The 21,433-nt window shown below is 46.1% G+C and overlaps 2 protein-coding genes across 6 annotated transcripts in view; one reads left to right on the top strand and one right to left on the bottom strand.

Moving 5' to 3' along the window:
* Window positions 1–1,460: 1,460 nt before the first annotated feature.
* On the top strand, window positions 1,461–5,849 carry abrab (actin binding Rho activating protein b). The gene is made up of 2 exons (XM_039736977.1): window positions 1,461–2,135; window positions 4,697–5,849. Exons 1-2 carry the CDS (start codon window positions 1,501–1,503, stop codon window positions 5,178–5,180), a joined length of 1,119 nt encoding a protein of 372 aa, XP_039592911.1. The 5' UTR covers window positions 1,461–1,500; the 3' UTR covers window positions 5,181–5,849.
* An 829-nt stretch (window positions 5,850–6,678) lies between these two features.
* LOC120515722 (oxidation resistance protein 1-like) overlaps window positions 6,679–21,433 on the bottom strand; it is a 148,576-nt gene continuing 133,821 nt past the window's right edge. For all 5 annotated transcript variants that reach the window (XM_039736972.1, XM_039736973.1, XM_039736974.1 and 2 more), the window contains 5 exons: window positions 20,637–20,762; window positions 14,309–14,461; window positions 11,687–11,782; window positions 9,526–9,599; window positions 6,679–8,307 (listed from right to left, as the gene is read on the bottom strand). In XM_039736972.1, the coding sequence (XP_039592906.1) occupies window positions 8,172–8,307; window positions 9,526–9,599; window positions 11,687–11,782; window positions 14,309–14,461; window positions 20,637–20,762 (585 nt within the window). In that variant the 3' untranslated portion in view covers window positions 6,679–8,171. The remainder of the gene's footprint in view (window positions 8,308–9,525; window positions 9,600–11,686; window positions 11,783–14,308; window positions 14,462–20,636; window positions 20,763–21,433) is intronic.

Here is a 21,433-nt window from a genome sequence, read left to right as displayed (position 1 = left end):
AAACAGAGAGGTGAAAACGCAAAGCGGCGGCCCTCTGTTAATTATGGAAGTTTATTACATTTAAGAAAACATTTTGTCCGATTGTGCACGTCAGCAACATTGTAATGCCACCTTGGCAAATCTTCACAGGGTGACTCCTCGAGGCCAATGGAGAGCAAGCACTGCCTGCCGGTCAAAGAGAAGCACAAACCCACCCTGGCAGGAAGGCCAGCCCAGTGAAGGGCACACTTGGAGACATGCCAGTCAAGCCAAGTGTGGGGACATTATCGAGGACCCACACACAATCACTGCACAGCCAAGAAAGAGCACAAGGCACTATATGGGGGAACCGTAATGGGAAAAGTCACAACTAACAGGTCAAATGATTTATGGGGTCCTCAGTGTCACAGCGCCAGAGCCCAGTGAAAGTGTTACTGTCACGAGTAACTGAGAGCCACATGTCTGTCTGTCTGTCTGCTCACTGCAGAGTGGCCACATGAAAGGCGCTATATGACACAGGACAGATAGGGAGTTCACTGCATTTCTAAACGTCACCTGCTCTGGCACCATGTGTCACCCAGAAATGAAAGGCGCTATATAACAGGCTTCGAGGGCCCTCTGGGGCTTCGGCAAGGTGGACCCGCTCTGGGTTTCTTAATATTTAAGGTGCAGCCGGGCCTCTCATGAACTTGTCACAGGTCACAGAGGTGACAAGGGTCCTACGTGGACAAGCAGAGTGCGAGATGTTTAGTCAGCAAGCAACGGGTAGCTTCTCACCTGGACCTGCAGACTGGCACACGGCCCACCCACACAGTCCTCACGGGTCTGAAGTGCCCCCTAGTGGACGCATATCTGAACCCATCCACACCGTTGAACTGCTCAGTGCCCAAGGTGACCCCATAACAGCCACCTACTCTTCAAGGAGACCCAAAAGGCAGAAGTGCCAAGCAGTGTGCCACCATGCTCCATTCATGATGACCACCCTGGTACAAACATGCTGGAGAGTGACCATCTCAGCCTGCTGAGCCAGCCAAAGGGAGAACTCGGGTTGTGCCCAGCGTGCCAGCCCTGTTCACGTGTGGCTCCATTTGTGTGGGTCCTGCCGCTATTCTGGAGGGTTGGCATGCTCTCCCTGTGGTCTTGTGGACTCCGTCTTACGTGCTTGATAACCAAAGTGGAGCCCACCAGGCCGTGCCACGGGACTCACTGGGTTCCTCTGTCACTCGGGTCTGGGGTCCCTTCTGGACGTCCTTGTGCCCACTCATTGCAGGATGCAGTAGATGAAGTGCCCACAGGTGGCAGGAGAAGTCCCTCGCTTGTCCTCCCGCTCTCAGCGCAGAGGGTCGTCCACTCCTGAAAGGTGATCCCGGGATTTTTTTAAGGCTGCCATCTGTGGCAGGGATCAAATGGCAGGGATGCCTCGCAGGGATGCCTCGCATAGTTTCCACTGTCCTATTTAAAAGTCGACGGCCAGCGCAGGGGGTCCAGAGTACACGTGGACGCCGAAGTAAACACGGCCCGATGATGGAGAGAGGACGGAGCGGCCAGCAGAAGAAGGTGGCCAGCAGAGTGCGGCCCTCCAGCATGGTGTGCAGCCTGGCCAAGAGCTGGCAGTGCTGGGTGGCCGAGAACGAGAAGAAGCGGGACAGCGAGCCCTCAGGGTGGTCCCCGTGTTCCACCGAGCAGGAGGGGAGTGGTGGCACGGGCAGAAGGAGCTGGGCAGGCAGGCACACCGACACAGCACAGGCTGGCGAGCCCAGCGAGTCGAGGATCAGGAGCGGGCAGGTGACGAAAAGTGTGACGAGTCGGGTGCAGGACAAAGGCAGGGACATCCAGCTGCTGACAAAGAAATATGAGGAGGACCAAAGCGACCCTCGGCCCTCGCCGCTCGGGAACACGACGCCCACCCGGAGGAGGAAGTGCACCAACCTGGTGAGCCAGCTGACCCAGGGATGGAAGGAGATGGAGAAGGAGAACCAGCTGACCGCTGGCCACTCGGGGGGCACCAGGAGCAGCAGCGTGGACACGGAGGACAGCGGCTTTCTGGAAGGTGACGAGAAGAACCAGCAAGGACCGGAAAAGGAAGAGAAGCAGGAGCAGCAGCAGGTGGAGGAGGAGGCGCCATGTCCCAGAATTAAACGCCCGTCGGCGGTGGCGTAAGTAGCCTCTGACTGACAAAGGCACATGTTATCTTATATAGCGCCTTTCTGCAGGAGAACCGGAACACGTGCAGTGCGCCATGACACAGCTGGCCATTCAACTGGCATCCATGTGGTGCCCAGCCCAAGACTTCACCCGAGCCTGCAGGTCCCCCAGGACCCTCAGGCATTTGATTGGTCTTACTCTCCAAGTCTGAAGTTGAATAGAATGTTGGTCTGTCGGGCAACCTCTGGGTTCTGCTGTGCCCTCTCTGTGCGGGCCTGCTGGCATCTTTTTCTGAATGGTCCAAATGCTGGTATAGGGGGACGCCTGTTCTGCCCACCTCTGACTGCGCAGCACAGTCCAAGTCTCAAAAGATAATCGAAGGGCTGGCACTGTGATCAGGCGAGGGGGTTTGGTGAAAGGTGGCCGACAGCATGAAAGGCATCGGGTATCAAAACGTCTTCCTCAGGAAGGCAAGGAGAGGAGAACAGACGTAAGGAAACAAAGGGGATGGAGCGCGCGGTGGTCCGGCGAGTCCAGAAAAGGCACCGCACAGGGGTGGGTATGTGGGCACCATCGGGGCAGGAGTGCCCAGCTCCATATGCTGCTCTTCTGTGTACAGCGGTCTGGAACTGTTGAGGGCCGTAAGTCACCAGGCAGGTGGGCACATACCTTAGAATGGCACTATATAAGGGAGTGGCTGACCGGAGCCAAGTGTTTAGAGTGGATCAGCACGGCTCTTGTAAGAGAGGAGACTGTGAAAGGCGCTATATGAGGTGGGCTCGCTTACTCACCCTCAGTGACCTTGTGAGAAGGCACCATATAGAGCTTTAGTATTGTCCTTGTCACATCGCAGGCTGTGAAAGACACTAAGACAGTTGTGACGTCAGGGTTCCTACCTTTCTTATCATATTCATCATTTCCACGTTAAGTTGCCATCCAAACTCTCTGCTGTCACACCTGTTTGGTGCCATTTGGTTGGTCTGCCGGTCACTTGCCGGTAGTCCTTCTGTCCCCCCCCCCGGTGACCGGACCCTGACCGCCACTCCAAAGGAAAGTTAGAAGGTGGGCAGCTATGAGTGAGAAGAGGGAGCTCAGGCCGGTAGGGGGTGCTCTTTGCAGATTTGAAAAGGACCGCAGCGCACAGAGAGAGACACACAGACAGACACACACACACGCACAGACAGACAGACAGACAGACAGACAGACACATGGACACACACAGACAGACAGACAGACAGACAGAGACACACATGGACAGACACAGACAGACAGACACGCCCGTCCTCTTCGCCTTCTCTTCCATGCTTGACGTGTCCTCCTCATCTCCTCACTGTCCTTTACTGAACCACATGGCCAGCAGATTCCCGAGTGCGTAGGCCCCTCTGGCAGGACGGGGTGGTCACTTGATGACTTGTGTTGTAGTTACGTGGATGAAAACAAAACAATGAAAGGAGCTATAATGTCACAAATGTCACAAGAGAGGCTTCAGTAAAGGGACGTCACACCCGAAGGCCTCAGGAATGCGGTGAGGACAGCCAGGAGTGTCAGGAAGGTCACATTTTACGGATGATCCTCCTCCTCCTCCTCTGCCTGCAGCTCATAATCGTGTCCAGAAAGTCGCTCTTAAATTGGAGCAGAGGGGCTGGGGGGGTAAAGGCCAAGCAGCTGTCAGCGCCACGTCTGTCTGTCTGTCTATGGCCCACGAAACCTCTCAGACCCCAGAGGACCCATTCTGTTGAAATGGGCTACTTTGATTCTTCTAGGATAAGCGGCAGTGACGGTCACCCGTCACTATTTATTTTTACAAAATGCACTTCTCAATTTCTGCGCAGCCCGTGGAAACTGAGGAGGGAGGCCATGGGATGGTGCATTCATAATGGACGTGGGCATCATAGGCGCAGTGCCAGCCACATGTGCAGAGCCCAGGGACTTTCCTCCTCGCCTGATAGCCCGTCATGTCGCTGTGATAAGCACAGAGGAATTAAAGACCCCGTTTACATGAGAGGCACAATATAACACACAGCAGCACTCCTGGTGTTTTACCACCTGCACCAAGCGGCATTCACCAAGCCTCCACTTTGGGGTCTTGACAAACAACACATTTATAATATGTAACCTTTTTAAAGGAGGCACTATATAGATGGACGATATGTAGCTGTACTGGCACGCGCCCGCCTACCCGCCCGTGACGAGGTGCACGTCCACGCAGTAAGCTGCAGCAGGTCAGGCCCCAGTCAGCTCGCCCAGTCTGCTCCCAGTTCGTATTCCTAAGGTTACGAGGGTGGAGATGTTTCTGCTCATTCACTCAAGGCCCTGATGCTTGGGGTCAGAGCACTGAACAGACCACCCTGGACTCCCCTCACATCCGGCATCATTTTTGTGGCACAATTGACCAGACATGAAAAAAATACAAGAAATTCAATCTCCGAGACCCCCCAACACCATGTGCAAAATCCAAATCCTGCAGGAAATGAAACCACCGCCACCCCTAAGACGTGTAAGACTTGGCCGTTGGGGGTCCGCTCCGCTCGCTCACTTGAGTAACATAAGCCCCTCCTTTTAATGTCTGCAGGGTCAACCGGGATGTGGAGGAAGCCAAGAAGATCAGCCTCGTTACCAAGAAATACAGCCCAGTGACCAACCTGAAAAGCAAGTGGCAAAACTGGGCCGAGGAGCACGTGGTGACTCAGAAACTGAACCCCTTCAGCGAGGAATTCGACTACGAAATGTCGATGGCCACCCGCCTGCGTAAAGGTGACGAGGGCTACGGCAGGCCGAAGGAAGGCTCGAAAACGGCAGAGCGGGCCAGGAGGGCCGAGGCTCACATCCACCGCGAGATCAGCGACATGTGCTTCATCATCAGGACCCTGGTGGACCCGGACCCCGACGGAAAGACCAGAGTCACGTTCGCGCAGCTTTTCGACAGATACGTGAGAATTTCAGATAAGGTCGTCGGCATCTTAATGCGCGCCAGGAAACACGGCAAACTGCACTTTGAGGGGGAAATGTTGTGGCAGGGCAGAGACGATGACGTCATAATCACTCTTTTAGTCTGACGCTTTTTCACTGAAGACATTTCTGACGGGGCGTCTCCGATTTGCTGTCACCAACGTGAAACACGTACGCCGCATTCCTCGCCATACTTACCGCCCAGCTAATTCTGTTTGGATTTGAAATAACGTTCTTTACTTGGCCTGTCATCGTTCGTGTCTAAATAGCCACAGATGCCAAAGACCACAGCCAATGTAAAACACCCGAGGCCTGGCTCAAAAGTGAAGATGAGTGAGATGATGCCACTGCTCAGTCCACTAATTTCAATGCCTTGGGTACACACAAGCGAGGAGAGGATCGGTGACAACATTCAGAGTTCTCATCTCGTCTTTCACCTTTTCACATAACCCAAGTGACCAACACCTGTGATGTTCTCTTCTTTGATGAATGAAAACATCGCTAATTCATGGAAGAGCCAACTTTTGCGGAATGGGAAGGCACCGCATTATAATATCATCATTAGACATGCTGCCCATTCATACCACGCAAGGTCATCAACATTGGCTCGGATGCACTGAGGTGGCATCAGGAATTCACCAATCCGGCTCATCGTCATCAGCACAGAAAACGCTTTGTGGCTTCGGCTGTGATGCACTACACCCGCATGGTGGCCGTTCCTCCACGGCCTGGCCACACAAACACATTTTCAAATAAAAGCAGCAGAAGGGCGCAGGTATTCTGTCAATTTCTTAGAAAGCCTCAAGTCACCTCCTGCCTTTGTCACTTTGTGTTTGTTTAGTTGTTTTATTGTTTCTGCCCACATGCGGTTAACTTGTATGCCACTTAGCGCTATTAGGCTGTAGGGTATGGTGGATCTTATTCTGTGCTCTCAGGAGCTGGTGTCTGCCAGGCACGCACTCGCACCTGACTGCTGTCGAGTCACACGCTCGCTCGCTCACTCTAATATCGGAGCTTCTTGATTGGCTCGTTCCTACAGCAGGAGCAGATGGCTCGCAGTAAGCCAGGTGTGTTTCCTTTACACCTTCTTAAAGCTGCAGGCGAGAGGAGCACCACGAATGTTACATGAATAGCCTCGAGCTCACCACGCCACTGATTGTGCCCACAACACCCATCTGATTTCTATACCCGCTTTTATCCTGAGCAGCTGAAGCCTGTCCGAGCGAGCACAGGGAGCACACACACACACACACACACACACACACACTACCTAAACTGCATGTCTTTGGACCGTGGGGTCCACAAAGGCTGGACACAGGATGTGAGCCCTGGTCTCCTTCACTGCTGCCATGCCATCCCCAAAGAAGGGCAGCGTACAGTAAATGAACACAAAGAAAAATCAAAGCACAACAAGCAAGACCCCTGAAGGAGAACACGCCGTTCACAGTTCTTAGAAAGTAAATAAACCAAACGCAGAGAGCGCCAGTAAAACGGCCAGACGGTTTATACCGATGATATCTCAGGATTACGCTTGTCCCTTCCTCAAACGTGTTCCAGTAAGACGACGGCGGCTCAAAGTGGACAATAAAAGCCTGAGAGGCCGCGGACAGAGAAAGAGCTGCTTTCATTTTATTTACAATTTGCAAATCCATCATCCGTTTCGAACATAATTACAGAACTGTTGGTAAAACACGTTGGGAACAAAATGCCCTGTGGAATTGTCAACATTCACCATAAATATGTTTTTAAATACAGAACGTTATATTTTGTCCTTTTTTAAATTTCCAGCAGCAAACTTTCCCAAGACAAATAACATCTTTATTAAACTAAACAAAGCCAAAAAAAGAGAAAATTAATAAAAATAAAAAAAATAGTACTGTACATCTACTTCTAATTGAGGTCTACATACCTGGTCTTCATTTGTAAAATATCTAGAATAAAGTGCTATAAGCAACCCATCAATCCACAATTTATATATATTTATATATATATATTTATATAGGAATAAACCTAATATTTGAACATTAATGTACAGGGTAATATACATTATATATCTGTAAAAGCTGAAATATCAGCACAAAAGGTCACTGTCACACTTAACAGCACTATATAGTAGTTTGTCCGTCCGTCCGTCCGTCCGTCCGTCCGTCCCCTTGGCAGTTGTGTGCCCGCACAGACGCCCGCTGTCTATCTAGATCGACCTGCTGCTTCTCGGAGGTCACGACAGTAATTTGCGTATGCCACACATCTACTGTAACACAGGACTGTCCACGTACTGTACAGTGTACACGACTCTTTGGAGGGCTGCTGCTAGCTCAACTCACACACACACCCACTTGACGTACAGTAAAACCACAAGGAGGGCAAATCCAACACTAGCTATGTGCTTGCAGATGGTGTGCTACAACACTGAATGGCAGGAGGACTATAATACACAACTCGAGGGCGGGTACCCAGCAGGGACGCTGAAGGAACTTGGGCTCGTGTGTCTAAGGTGGAAGTCCTTAACGTGATACGACGATGATGACGATTTCGAGCTGGCCATGTACACTGGAGTTCCAATGAGCGTATGCAACACGCCGGTTCCTGTTAATTAAGGGAGTGCATTCTTGCTTAAAATCCACACGGAGCCCTACGTCAGGAACTAGTTGTCATAGAACAGATTAACGGCAGATTTCCATCCTGCTACCTTCTAGGCTGGGTGCGTTTCCCATTAAGATGCATGATTCACAAAGTTCATTTTAATAATCCGGGACTCTTATCTGCTGGTACCAAACCTGCTCCGGAAGCATGAAAATGTCTGTTATTCTCAATTTAATAATTATGCGTACGCAAGCTGAGGAATAAACAAGGAATTGTCAACTTTCATTTGATATAATCTATGAATAGCTCCAAAAGTACCACAACTATACCATGGAGTCGGAAAAAAGAATTATCTGCGGTACACTTCTGTGCGAAATGGCCTTTCAAAGATAACAAGCGGTAGGTTATACTTTAAATGAACCCTTATTTAAAACTGATGAATGCATATTCAGATTTGGGACTGGCGACGCTTGCTTTAATTTAAAGGTCATGTTTTTTAACTCTAAAAATGCACTTCACTCAAAAGACCAGATTTCAATATCCTGAACAAAGAAATCTTCTTTCTTAGAAAGTGTGTGATTGGCAAAGGTTTTACATGAATGGCTTCTCCCATGGTAAAGATCTCCATCCAGCCACAGGCCAAATTCTCCGCTGAAAAGAGATTACAAACAAAAAAAAGAGTAAATTAAAAACGACTGGCTGTGTAAGATTTATATCTACAACGTACGTGCTAATGGAGCTCATTTACATATCTTAAAGCGTCACTTCTTCATTTCAAAGAATGCACCGTCAAAGGGAGGATAAAAAAAAAAGCAGAGGCCATCTTAGTTTGGCCAATTAAAAAGAACAAACTCTTTCTTCGCAGGCCTCTCTTAAATACTCAGTGAAGAACTGCCACATCAATCTCAATACCTTTACAAGCTTTGTCACAATATGTCCACGCCAATCATTTATTTGTATGCGTCTCCTTAAACATTGCTGCAATTTGTTAAACCTGCAAAGTCCTCAAGTTGTCTTTTCTGTAAATCATTAAAATCGTTTCCCCCACTAAACTTATCATCCTCTTCATCAAAGCCACTGCAGTGTCAGGGCCCTGTCCCTCAGACTGCTGGCACTTTAAGGGTCACTTCTCAAGGCTTTACATCCCAGTCTGGACACGGAGTTTTGAAATGTGGGCCAAGGCTTTGGTGAAACGAGCCCATTAAACTGTCGGCAGGGTACATTTTTATAAATGTTCAATAACTGTTTACTGAAGTTCCCTTTGTTTAATTTGGCACCTTCGCCGTTCACTGACTGCACTTTCATTCATTACGTAACTAAATAGATCAGGTTCAAATGAGCTAAAGGGATACTCCACCCAAAACATGACAGTTTTTATGTTACTTGTGCCAAGGGGTTTGTAGTTAAGGCTGAGAAAAGTTTTTCATTTCATGTTTTCATGAGATCACAACATTTCTGCTAGAATGGGCACCTATGGAGAGGAATGCTGGACAACATCAAATATCAAACATGTCCATGAAAAAAATCTCACGGCACTCCCATAACCTTCACGTCAAGTCATGCGGTGGCAGCCTTTGATAAAATGTTGGTAAATTAAAACTTTCAGAAAAGCAGAGTGATGAATAAACCGGAAACGCATTCACAGGACTGAGCTCTAGAACTGACGAGCTGTAGAACTTGAGCTGAGGATGAGGAGGGTAGGCACCATCAAAATATCACTTTGGATGGAGTATTCCTTTACTTTTGAAGTGGCAGAGGAGCGTCCTACCTGCACTAGAGCATTAAAAAAGAATCGGATTGGCTGCCATAACAACATTACAAAGCCAGAACAAGTACACTCTTTTAGTGCAAATACTGTACACTACTCACCTGCCACCGCCAAAGGCCAAGGAGTCCATATCCCCTTTAATGAAAAACATGTTGTCCCCTGTCCACTTGAAGACCTGAAGAACAAAAGCTGGGAGACTCAGTGCTGCTCCAGAAGTAGCAGATAATGTTAGCCATCACATCACGGCTGTCACCGTTCTACGCTAGAAATGCTCTGCGATCATCGAGTTAACTGCGCAGCACACACAGTACATCCTGGCACAGACGCAATGCCCGGTTTTTGATCTCATCTGGCAAGCGTTTCATTTTTCAAAGGTTAAGTGTGAGAAAATAGAAACGTTACTGGCTGAGTTCCTGTGCATACACAGCAGGTGAGTATGAACTCTCGTTTGCTTCAGACACATCTTTACTTTCTCTAACCGTCCTGGGCTGAAACAATGGCCACCAGGAAAGCCTAAACAGCCGGGCACCTTTGTCATCATCATATACGAGTTGCCCAGGTCCGTTCTTTTTATTATTTCTTACTTCTTATCGATTAGCCCAAACATTATGAAGACTCCCATTAGAAGTGAATGACATCGACCATCGTCTAACAACGGTCATATTAACGTTACGAATACATTAGACAGTAGCCTGGCATTAGACTAGCACTCCTAGTCAATGTGTTGATTTGGCTATTCTTTCACGTTTGCTCTGGTGCCCCAAATAATGCTACCCATTAAGACCCTGGATGACCTGCCTTTTAAAAATTCTAGACAAAGCTTCACTTAACAAGGGGCTGATGTGGCAAATGAATGCATGCCATGATTGTGACACTAAAATATGAAAGGGGACAGCATCAGCGTGAGCGGCACCTCGTGACCCTGACCAACATAAGCAGGCCAGACACTGCGTAGATGGACATTTCTCACATTATCAGTGCATAACCCATAGTAAAGAGTTCTGACACAACTCTCGAGTTAAGGTATATTATCATTTATTTATGGAATAAAACTACTGGGCATCGTTAACTGGGTTGTTATATGTCAAGTGTCGTTAGGTGACGTGTCTCCGCTTTCCTCGCCTTCAGACCGCACACAAAACAAACACAAGCACCACACTCGGCAGGTTCAGGGTGAACCATAAAGGCCGACACACTTCACACAACCAGGTATCATTCAGGGTCCAAATATAAATGAAATCCATTCCATTATTCTGCTTATTATGCCTATTTTATACAAAGATGGACGGGAGAAACAATCAGATGACCTCATTTTGTGTTTGGCTTTCTGAGCTTGCAGAGAATTCAATTTTTGAGATGAAAAGTTCCGACACCAATTAAGGACACTTCCTCCAGACTCCATGGGTTATTTTAAAATAGTTTCACTGAGCCCAACTCCTTTTAGATCACCCATAAATGAAAAGGAGTACGGGGTTCTGATAGACTTAAAAGAGACAAAACAATGGTCTCTCTTTCCTTGAAGACCTACCTGCTCTGGCTTCTCAAATGGCGTTTCCTCCCTAAGTCTACCAGGCTGCATGACACCAACCTGATGACTTGGCCCAAACTGACCGACCGACCGACCGACTGACAAATTTCAGTTATTCGGAGCCCTCACTCCGCTACGCCTGACCTGTACGACCTCCTTTGCTCGTGACCATTGCTCTGTCCATCACTAATGCCTCACACACTGATATGTAGCTTTACTCTCCGATTGTTCGACAGACGGGTACCGTTGCTTCTGTGTTTTATTGTACCATTCATATCTGTGAAGTGCACCGTGAAGCACCTTGTGGAGGTTCAAGCTCTCAACCCGACACAAAATGAGGACCGAGTGATAACCACAAAGAAGGCCGACGTTCTCCTCAGACACCGCTCTTCATAGTATTTGCAGTAGTTACTGTTAGGTTTTATTATTATTTTTAGTATTAGTGTCAATAAGCATGTTGGTTGCACATGCAAGTAAGAATCTCACGGCTGTCCGAGTGTGACGACTGCCACTAACACTCAGGAACACTTCTGCCATCTTGTGGTCATTTCTGCAGCATCATGAGCTTTTAACTGAGCACTCAGGTGTGAAGCTGTTCATGTCATGTGCTTTTGTTATATTCTTTCATTAGACCGTATTTAATATTAAAAATGACAAAAGATAAGCTTAGATTAAAAGGCATTAAGGACTAATAATTTAGAACTATAACTAACCATTTTTCACTAAAGACTTACCTCAAAATCGGGACAAAAGGTGAACAGAAAGGTTTCTCCAGTTCCATAAAAACAGTCACTAACTTTAAAGGGTTCTGATGCAACAGCACCAAAAATCTGCAAGAGGAAAGAAAACACGACAACAAATTCTGTGAAACTGGCTTTGGGTTTTTCTGGTTCTGAATAACAAAAGGTTGGTTTGATGGACTGTTGACAATACACATTTTATATGACATAATATATATTATAAGTTTCGTTATATTGCTTTACCAGCGTGTCCACCATTTTAGAGGCAATATTACCATCCAGTAAAGCTAAAATCCATACGAGACAAGCATTGATCCAGTAGCAACTAACAATTATAAAGTAATACCATAAAGCTTCCATTGGTTTAAAAAACAAAACTCTAAATGAAGTCGTTAACCGATTGTCCCTAAAGCAAAAGGACAACGACCCTGAAGCCTTGGCCATCGTGTATGCTGTGTGTGCGAAACGCCACTGGAGTGTAAATGCATATTAGATAGAATTAAGAAGATTGTGTATCACGGGATAAGAAATCCTGGCCGTATGTTACCTGCTCTCTCCAGTCACAGAAAGGACATCATAAGGCGGCCTGAACTCATTTACTCGGAGCTCCAGGGTTTGTTCCCCGACACTTTGTCATGTGTGTGCACACGTTTCTACACGTTTTTAAACAGCGCTCTGGTTTCCAAAGATGTCTGTTAGCCTGACTGGTGGCTCTAAAGATGCCCATAAATGTACCCGTGTGCCAATACTAGTTTCGAGATGCACTAAGACAGACTCGTTTTCCGGTCTAAAGTTGCTTCCTGCTTTTGGTCCAGTGCTGCCAGGATAACCTCCGGTGCCACACAATCCTAAAATGGGAATAACTGCTTCACAAATGAGTGCAAGTGATTAAACAATTTATGGAACAACAGGCCCAAATGATAGAAAACATTCCTTGCCAGCTTTGCTTTTCAATATCTGTTTGAATATCCCGTTATAAAGAAGGTCGCGCCAGCAGTACAATGAATTTTAGCAGAATAAGCTGAACTGCCACGACTACTGCAGGACCCCGAGTGACTGTGACCGTGACATGTCCTGCAGACAGACCCACCTGTCCTCATGTCCAAAACTCAACTTGTGACGGAAAGGCTTCTGAAAAGTCATAAAGGATAACGTGAAAGGGCGAAGAGCTGCGCCATGTCACAGATGTGTGCCTGTGCCCGTGGGCCTGAAAGTGAGAGATGGCTGGTATTGGAGACGTTAGAACGGCCTGCAGTACGTTCATTTTATTGATGTTACAGAAGTTTAATTGTTCATCACTCAAGCAAGTCTTTCCTGCATATGACATATTTAAACCAGAAAGAAGGAAATGTTTGATGTACAAACTTCAAATCTGAATGTGTCATGGACGCCACGTCAAACCGAGCAGCACTGAGGCACAAGATGTCATACTTCAGCGATGTCTCAAACCAGACTCTTCAAGATAAATACTTTGGTAGGAGTTCACTTCATCATTGTATTTTATTACCGCGCTTATCTTAACTTCACCTGTTTGTTGTCTGGTACAAATCTTGTAAACGATATTTAACTCTCTCTTTCTATTGTCCAAATGACTTGAAATACATAATACACACGAGGACAATACATAAATCAATAATCAGCTTCACTAATTGATCAATTAATCCATGTTAATTAAGAAATGAAATTTTCATATGAAGAACAGTTCAAGAGTTCACCAGTAGATGGCACTAGTAACGGATAGATATATTAAAGGAAGTGTTAAAATATTGATTATAAAATTAGACTAAAACAAACAAACCCAAGACTAGAAAGTTGAAAATAATATATATATATATTTTAAAAACCACACCTATATTAAGTTAAAAAGTGCACTAAAAAGTATAAAATAAGTCTCTCGTAAAATAAAAGGTGGGCGCTTTTCATCAATCGACATTCAGAAAACACTTCTTAAAATCTTAGCAAAAGCGCCCACCTTTTATTTTACGAGTGATGTACGAGAGACTTATTTTATACTTTTTAGTACGCTTTTTGACTTAATATAAGCGTGGTTTTAAAAAGTATTTTATATATATATATATATATATATAGTTTAATCAAAACTCCTTGTGTAATCAGGCTTGGGTTTATAAGGAAAAGCCTCTCCCATCAATCATCATCAGCGCTTGCACCATTGCCACTTTCCTCGTCTTCCTCCTGTATACTGAACATTATGGACAGACACTTCAGTCTGTGTGAGAAGTCAGCCAAATAACATGGCACCGTTCTGAGGTCCAAGAGGAAGTGTCTAAAGCAAATGGACCAAGAGATCTGATTAGGAGCCGCAGCTATGACAATAAATGTAACGGAGCGTCACGGACATGAACTCCTGTGTATCCCCTAACAGAAGGGCTGCTCTCGACTCTGCAAAGAATTTGTTTAGCAGCCTCATTCAAAATGTCTAAGACTGCACTGGATTTAAACCGATTTAAATAAAAATACAAGAAAACAACTACATAAACGCTTATATGCATAATAAAAAAAGTCGGCAGTTGTAAAATAGAAAATGCACACAGTTTACCTGCACAAGGCCTTGATGGTAAAGCTGATTACAACTTCAAACAAACCAGAACTGCGTACCTGTCCATCACTATCTTTTATAACCATCAGCACTGGAGAATCCTGAGCGGCCATGGTGCGATACAGCGTCTTTATGCTCATCCCGTGTTTTGCTGTACTGAATGCGAGGGTCCATGGATAGCCAATTGTTCTTGGGGGAAGATGTTTTGCAAGCTAAGAGAAAGCAAATATCATAAAGTGAGAAGAACGTTCAGCAGAGGAGTAAGTTACATTTGTATTAAAACATCAAAAACACAAATCTCCTTCCTGTACAGCCTAACTGTGACTCCAATCTCACACGTGGGTCGTCTTTATTCACACATTCATTTCAAACTTGCTTCATTCAATTCATGGACTGCACCACTGCACTGAAAAGCAAAGCACAAGAAACCCCTTTAATGTACAATTCACACCTCTGAAGTGCAGACCCTCGTCAGCTTTTCAGGAAGTCTGCTACTATAAGCTGTAAATCTCTGTGATGGCGCTTACAAAGAGATGACTTCATCCCAGGTGTAGTCTGGGAATGGACTTGTAGGGCAGGCTGAGCTACTTGTGTTGATTCAGTAACCACTTTACAAGTAAACTATGGTGAAGTGGTGTAAGAAGTTTGCATTAATGGACAAACTAGAAAAGGAAATGGCTCAGTGTAGCTGGAGAGGGGCAGAGGTGGGTTTGGGACACCAAAATGAAAGGAACTCGACATCTGGAACTACATGCCTGTGCTGGAGACCCTCCTCTACGTCAGAGAAGATGCAGGCATCCAACATTCCTTGGCAACCTTATCCAACGTATAGTGAAGACGAGGCTCAGCAGGAGTATTCCAATGTTCATCGAGAGTTGTCTTCAAAATAAACGCAGTATAACTTGTGCCTCCATCTGGTATGAATGGCGCTACTGTTACACGTTCATACATTATTTTGCATGGGTAAGTGTATACACACACGGTAATAGAGTGTTGTCCGTGTTCCTTAATGATCCACAATACCAGTTTGAATTAAATTATTAGCCTTTGTTACTTCTGTAAATAAATAGATGGAGGAGGATTAAGACTCGTCAGTCAGACTCATGTTCTTTACATGTGATTGGTTGATGGGCCTTGGCCACATTCGGTCTGGGACAGTGTGTTTATGGGTCTCTTGGCTTAAAAGTGGAACAGCGCGAGACAAACTTTTATTTCAAGTTTTTAGTGTTTTATCCCCCATTGTAAGCGACAGTTTTCTGTAAAATGAATTTATGTTCAGTTGTACAAACAGTTTGGGCTTGTATGAAGAATAAACAGCAGCCCTAAAGTATCCGATAAAGATGCCTGACCGCAAACATCACCCTCATTCTCAGGGCCACTCCAGAAATGGCCGAGCATCCTCTTCACCTCTTAACAAACACAATTCTGTCTCAGAACACTCAGCTCTACTTACGTAAAATAAGGAGGCAAGTGCTGAAAAATGAAGACTGAAAACAGAAACTCTTCAAACGGCCTGCACAGAACAACAGAGCCAGTCCTGCAACCAACCCTGAAGTTTTCCCTGCAAGTTGGAGGACCCGCTTAAGATTAGCGTCATACGCATGATGAAGCAACTGCAGGTTACGGGCCTTACACGATGGAGGAGAGTCACCTCTGGCATTTATGAGATTGGCACTGGCAACCTTCTGATCGCCGGGGCAGATCCCCAGCCTCAGAGCCAATTCGCCAGGGCTTTCTTTACTCTTTATTTAAACTATTTAATGAAACTAAAATGTACTTCCTTTGAAGAGGATGATATACAGCTTTGCTATCAACTCTTTTGACTGACTGCTATGTCTTGTAAACGGCCGTTTAAATCGTTAAAAAGGTCCGAGTTTAAAAAGATAAAGGCCCCCAAATTGAGGCAATGAGCCTCGAGACCTGAAGCAGGGCATCTGTGTGGGTCACCGTGTGCTGCCTTTCACTTGTGACTTACAGCGAGCTCTCAGATGGCAGCGACGGTGTATTCATATGCAGTTACAAAGCACTCGCTAAAGCATCCAGTTTCCGGTTTTTAAACAAACACTAACTCGTGGACTAAGACATGTCTGGGTAAGAGGACGCTTTTTATTTTTGAGCTGTGAAAAGATTGCTTTACACAATCTGACAAGGTGGCCGAGCTGGTAAGAGGTTGCCAGATACAAGAGGGACATCAGAAGATGTATAAGCTGTTGTGGGAGTGAACACAAACTTTTTAAATGATTTTAGTACAACATTAATAACTAGATAGCTTGAAGGACAGACGTCACAAAGCTCTTATGGAGCTGAAATGGATGTCTGATGGAAGGAAAACAACTGGCAGCATACTGACGTGGATCCCTGACTATGCCTATGCAGTGTCCTAATTCCAAAGTGCAACAATCTAAAGTAGGAATGGTGGCCATGTGATGGCTTCCTAACACATTAAGTGGTTTAATTCTTCGTCACACACCACAGGGGAAGTCTCAGCCCAACAGTGTGCGTCATTTTCAGGCTCCTTTCCGTTCGGACAGTTCACACCTCTTGGTTAGAAAGCTGCAGAGTGCGCCTGGCCGCATTTAGCACATTTCTCAAACCCTACAGACTGGTGCCACGTGGCATGTACCTGCACTTTCTTTGGTGACTCTTCGTGTAGTTCTGCCAAGATGCTGACTGAAAGAGGGAGGTGCCGTGCATTTTTTGTGGGGCGTTGCTGTTTAAATCATTCAAGAGCTGCTGGTAGTTAAGCAGTGCTGAGTGGCTTCAGGGGAGACTTGCTCGCGGATAGCCACGGCCGCCACTTAACGTCTTACGGATAATCAGTTTGAATTTCAATGAAATGCCTGTTAGTAGACAGCAGCTTTTATGTTGCTCTGTTTAAAGTTCAATAAACACAGAAAGATGTCCTTTGTGCTTTGTGTCGATCTCTTGAATGTTCAGTAAGTGGAGGTGACAACCTCACATGCACAAAGCGCTCCGAGTGTGGCATAAACAAATGGCATCGTTTAAGGGATGGCACAGGCGTGATGCTGCACACCGCCATGTTGCTAATGTCTGTGTTAATGCCTATCCTGGCATTTCCAGGACTACATGTCCTTTTCGTTTCAGTTACAGTCGTAATGTTCTTTTGGCTTTAGATCGAAAGAACACACATGGAGGCACCCACATCGGTAACTGAGAGACTACGCGACCTTGGACTGCTACGGGAACAAAGTTCCACCACAGCGACACGTAACTCAGATGCTGGTGAGAGAGGAAGTGGTAGCGTGGTAAGCGACTGAGAGTTAGTTCCCTGTGGGCTGAAGGCCAAGCTTCCCCATCCAGCTCTCCCGTCAGTGCTACTGGCCAACGTACGCTCTCTGGAAAAGGAGGATGACTATCTGAGACTCAGAAACATGGTTACAGAACAACAGCCCTGACACAACTATTCAACTGTGCGGACAGAGACGTCACTGCTCCCTCGCGGCGGGGACTACAATGACTGGCGTGTTGATGCCATGACACTTATTGCTCAACACGGCTGGAGTTTTTAGTGGTAAAGTGTCGGCCATTTTATCTGGCGAGAGAATTCACCGCCATTATGGTTGTTGCAGTGCTCATCCAACCAGTGCGAATGCCAATGAGGCGCTGCGCGAGCTGAAGAACGTCACCAGTGAGCAGGAAACGGCCCATCCCAACTGCTTTTTCATCATTGCTGGCGATTTCAACCATGCCAACTTCTAACCTGTAACACCAAAGTTTTACCAGCATGTGAACTTTGCCACAAGAGGTGAGGATATGCTGGGCCTTTTTTTACATAAACATTGAAGATTCTGTACCCCTGACCCCATTTGGGTTTCTCAGACCACCTCTGTGTCATGCTGCTGCAGAAGACTGTTCACCACTGCTCATCAATGGCTCTGCTGTGGACAGAATCAGCAGCAACAACTTTCTTGGGGTTTATATTTCTGATGACCTCTCCTTGACAATCCACACCAACTCTCTTGTCAAGAAGGCACAATGACAACGCCTCTCTGTTCATGCGGAGTCTGAAGCGAATCAGCTTACCACAACCCATTCTTACCATCTGTTAAAGAGGAACTGCGAGCAGTGTTCTGACAAACCGTATCAACTGTGTGGTTTGGGAACAGCAAAGCCCACGAGCACAAGACTGAGCAGCGTGCAGTGAGGACCGCCGAGAGGATCATAGGGGTCTCCCTGACCTCGATCCAGGACATCTTTCAGACCCGCTGTCTACGATGAGCCTACGCCATTGTCTCTCACCTGTTTGAACTCCTGCCACAGCATCAGGACCAGCGCAGCTTCTCTCCCCAAGCCCCTACCTATCACCCAGTGCCATATCACTGTAACATTTGCCCAATCATGCGCTGTCACTTTGCACTTTAATATGGATATCGAGCATTGCTCAAACTTTATCATCCTGCGCCTTTAGTCTCGTTATATTGTACTGTTGCTTTGGGTTTTGGTAATCGTATGGTGCTTGTCAAATGGATGTTGTTTTGCCTAATCAATCACGTACTACCTATGTGGATGAGTGGAGTTGAGTACATGTCACACAGCACCTCTTGGTTTTCTGTCACATTCATTTTGTGACAACCAAACGTTGATACGTGATTAGTGCAAGAAAATCACAAAAAGCACAGCTGCAGATAACAACTTGCATACAAAATTAGTTAAAATGTCACGTATGTGCTCAGGTACAAGGGGGAGTCCTCTCAAAGACACCATCAAGCGACACAAACACTTGTACCTTATTGTCATGACTAATTCCCATTGCTCCGGAATCCAAAAAATTCTGAAACACGTCTGGGCCTCTGAGGTTTCAGGTGAGGGACTGAGATATTTGTATCGTTTGTAAAAATGTCTGGCCTGAAATGTCGGTGTCCGCTTTGCAGTATTTACATTGCCTTTTAAAACTCTGTACGTCGCCTCAGACAATTGTAAACGTTTGAGTATACGTGTTACATTTTTTAATGCTGCTCCTTTTGCTCCTTGTCCTTAGCCACAGCGAGGTCTTCAGCGGAGGTCAACTGTTGGCTGTGCATCCTGGCATTTCTTACTACACCGTGAGATAAAAGCACAAGTATCGGAGACGATCATCCCGATGTTAACTACTATTTCTCTTGCATTTTACTTTACAACGTGCTGCTTGCTGATGGGCACACAGGTGTGAAAAAGAGACAGATTTGCGATTCCTCAATGAGGCCTTTGTAGTAGAAGTATTGTCAAACGCACAGGCGCTTTGTCAGCTCCTCCCTGGTCTTTTTACTTTTTTAAATTTAACGATGTGTTGCATGTTGACTGGCAAACGCAAGTAAGAACTTCATCGTACTCTGCACACCCGACCCTACAACCCTACAACTGAAAATGCCCTGAAGCAGCAAAAACAACACTCCAAACTTATGTAAGCCATTCAAGAATATAAGAAATCCGGCAAATTAGAGGAGGCCGTTCAGTCCATTTGTCACTCATTTGTTTGGCCAATAGCTCAGCTGTCCTGATATCTCATCCTGGTTTCTGCTTCAACTCCATGATGTGGTAGTTTGGTTTGGATTCCCACAACTCTTTGCATTAAGAATGGCTTCCCGGTTTCCGTCCTAAAGGCACTTCCTCTTAATTTCCACTGATGTCCTCGAGTACGGGATTCAGCGTTTATTTGAAAGGACTTGGCTGGATTTACTTAACTGATGTCTTTGAGGATTTTGAAGGCCTTAAGTCAGGTGATGGACCTGGTTGCTCCACTCTCTTATGTTCTTCTTGTACTGTGGTGATATAACCTAACATTTTATTTGCCTTTGCTTTGACGATAAGAATGCTGTGTCAAGGTAAGCCCCTAAAGCCTTCTCCTGCAGGACAGTGTCTCCCATCTTGTATTCATAACTGACAAGCCTTCTGCACTTTTCGACCGTGTTTCAGTTTGAAGTTTTGCGCGGTGATGAGGTGTTGGTTGTGAACCTGCGATCTCCGGGTCGGAGGTGAGCGCTTGCTGGCGTGAGCTCCATCCATCAGCTGCGCTGAGCCCGTCTTGGCCCCCTCCTTCGGTGCACAGTGTCGTTATTACATATGATAATTTCATACTGTAAATTAAAACAAGACTTCATGAAGAATACAGTGCTTGTATTAAGGCAGCGATCTAAAGGAGACGCAGAAGCCGTTGTGATTTGTGTAAGTCACGTTCAGATCGCAGCACAAACACGACATCTGCTTATTCTTCGATGCACAGAAAACAAACAAACAAACAAACAAACACAGAACTGAGAACCACAGATGGACGATGCAAGCTGTAGTCGGATGTTTATTGTCATAGGTTTCCATGTTAGGAAATGTATAATGTTAAAAACAAAAGCAACACACACACACACACACACACAAACACACGTATGGACGTACCTTTTCAATCTGATCTGGTAAAAGGAGGTCACTTGGTTCCGTTAGGTTTGGCTTTAACGTGTCCGGCTCCAAGTCAGTCTTGATGGCAGGCCCATGCTTTGAGTTGAGGTCCTCTTTTGTTGTTATCTGACAAAACAAGTCAAGCAATCAGCGCTCCCCAAAATGATCAAATGAGACAAAAACAGGACGGGCAGACAGAGGACAGCATCTTGAAAGGAAACAAACATGGATGCACATCGCCGTCTACGAGAGGAGGGTCTCATGGAAATATCAGGCTGAATGTGATGCCCCCCAGCAGCGGAGTTTAAGGAGCACATGAGAGAAAAGTCAGAAACAATTTCAAGCACCATCCAAGCTCATCTGTCCAACGGATTACAATGAGCTCAAGAATATTCTGTTTTTAAATTTAAGCAACATATAAAAGTATTTAAACATGTTTAGCTACGGAAAATTGAGAAAAAAAACAAGAGTTTTCCTTCTTAACTTTGCTAACTTTAACAGTTTCAAAAAAGACCACTTTGACAGCGGTAGGAAGTTCAGATTCGTATGCACCACAAGGCTAGGCTGGCACATACGTGTTCTATGTCAAGGAGAAAAAGGAGGAGGAACGACAGCAGTCTGTTAGTTGAAAATGACTTCTGCTGAAGAGGAGGCAGCCAGCCAGCCTCCGAATGAGAGGTCTGCACTAACGCAGATTTCATGGAAACCAATCAGAGTTTTGCTGGGACAACCCATTTGAACTCGGGGCATACGGAGTTGTCTCAGAATTCAAACTAAGAGGCAAAGAAATCGGCTGC

This window comes from Polypterus senegalus, chromosome 15 (assembly GCF_016835505.1).
Source record: "Polypterus senegalus isolate Bchr_013 chromosome 15, ASM1683550v1, whole genome shotgun sequence".
Lineage (NCBI taxonomy): Eukaryota > Metazoa > Chordata > Cladistia > Polypteriformes > Polypteridae > Polypterus > Polypterus senegalus.
Note: the sequence above shows the minus strand (reverse complement) of the source record. Positions and strands in the feature narration are given on the sequence as shown.

Excerpts from the sequence above, each read along its gene's own strand:
- abrab (XM_039736977.1), top strand. The coding sequence starts at position 1,501 with ATGATGGAGAGAGGACGGAGCGGCCAGCAGAAGAAGGTGGCCAGCAGA. Across the intron at positions 2,136-4,696 it reads AAACGCCCGTCGGCGGTGGC|GGTCAACCGGGATGTGGAGG; the intron begins GTAAGTAGCCTC and ends TAATGTCTGCAG.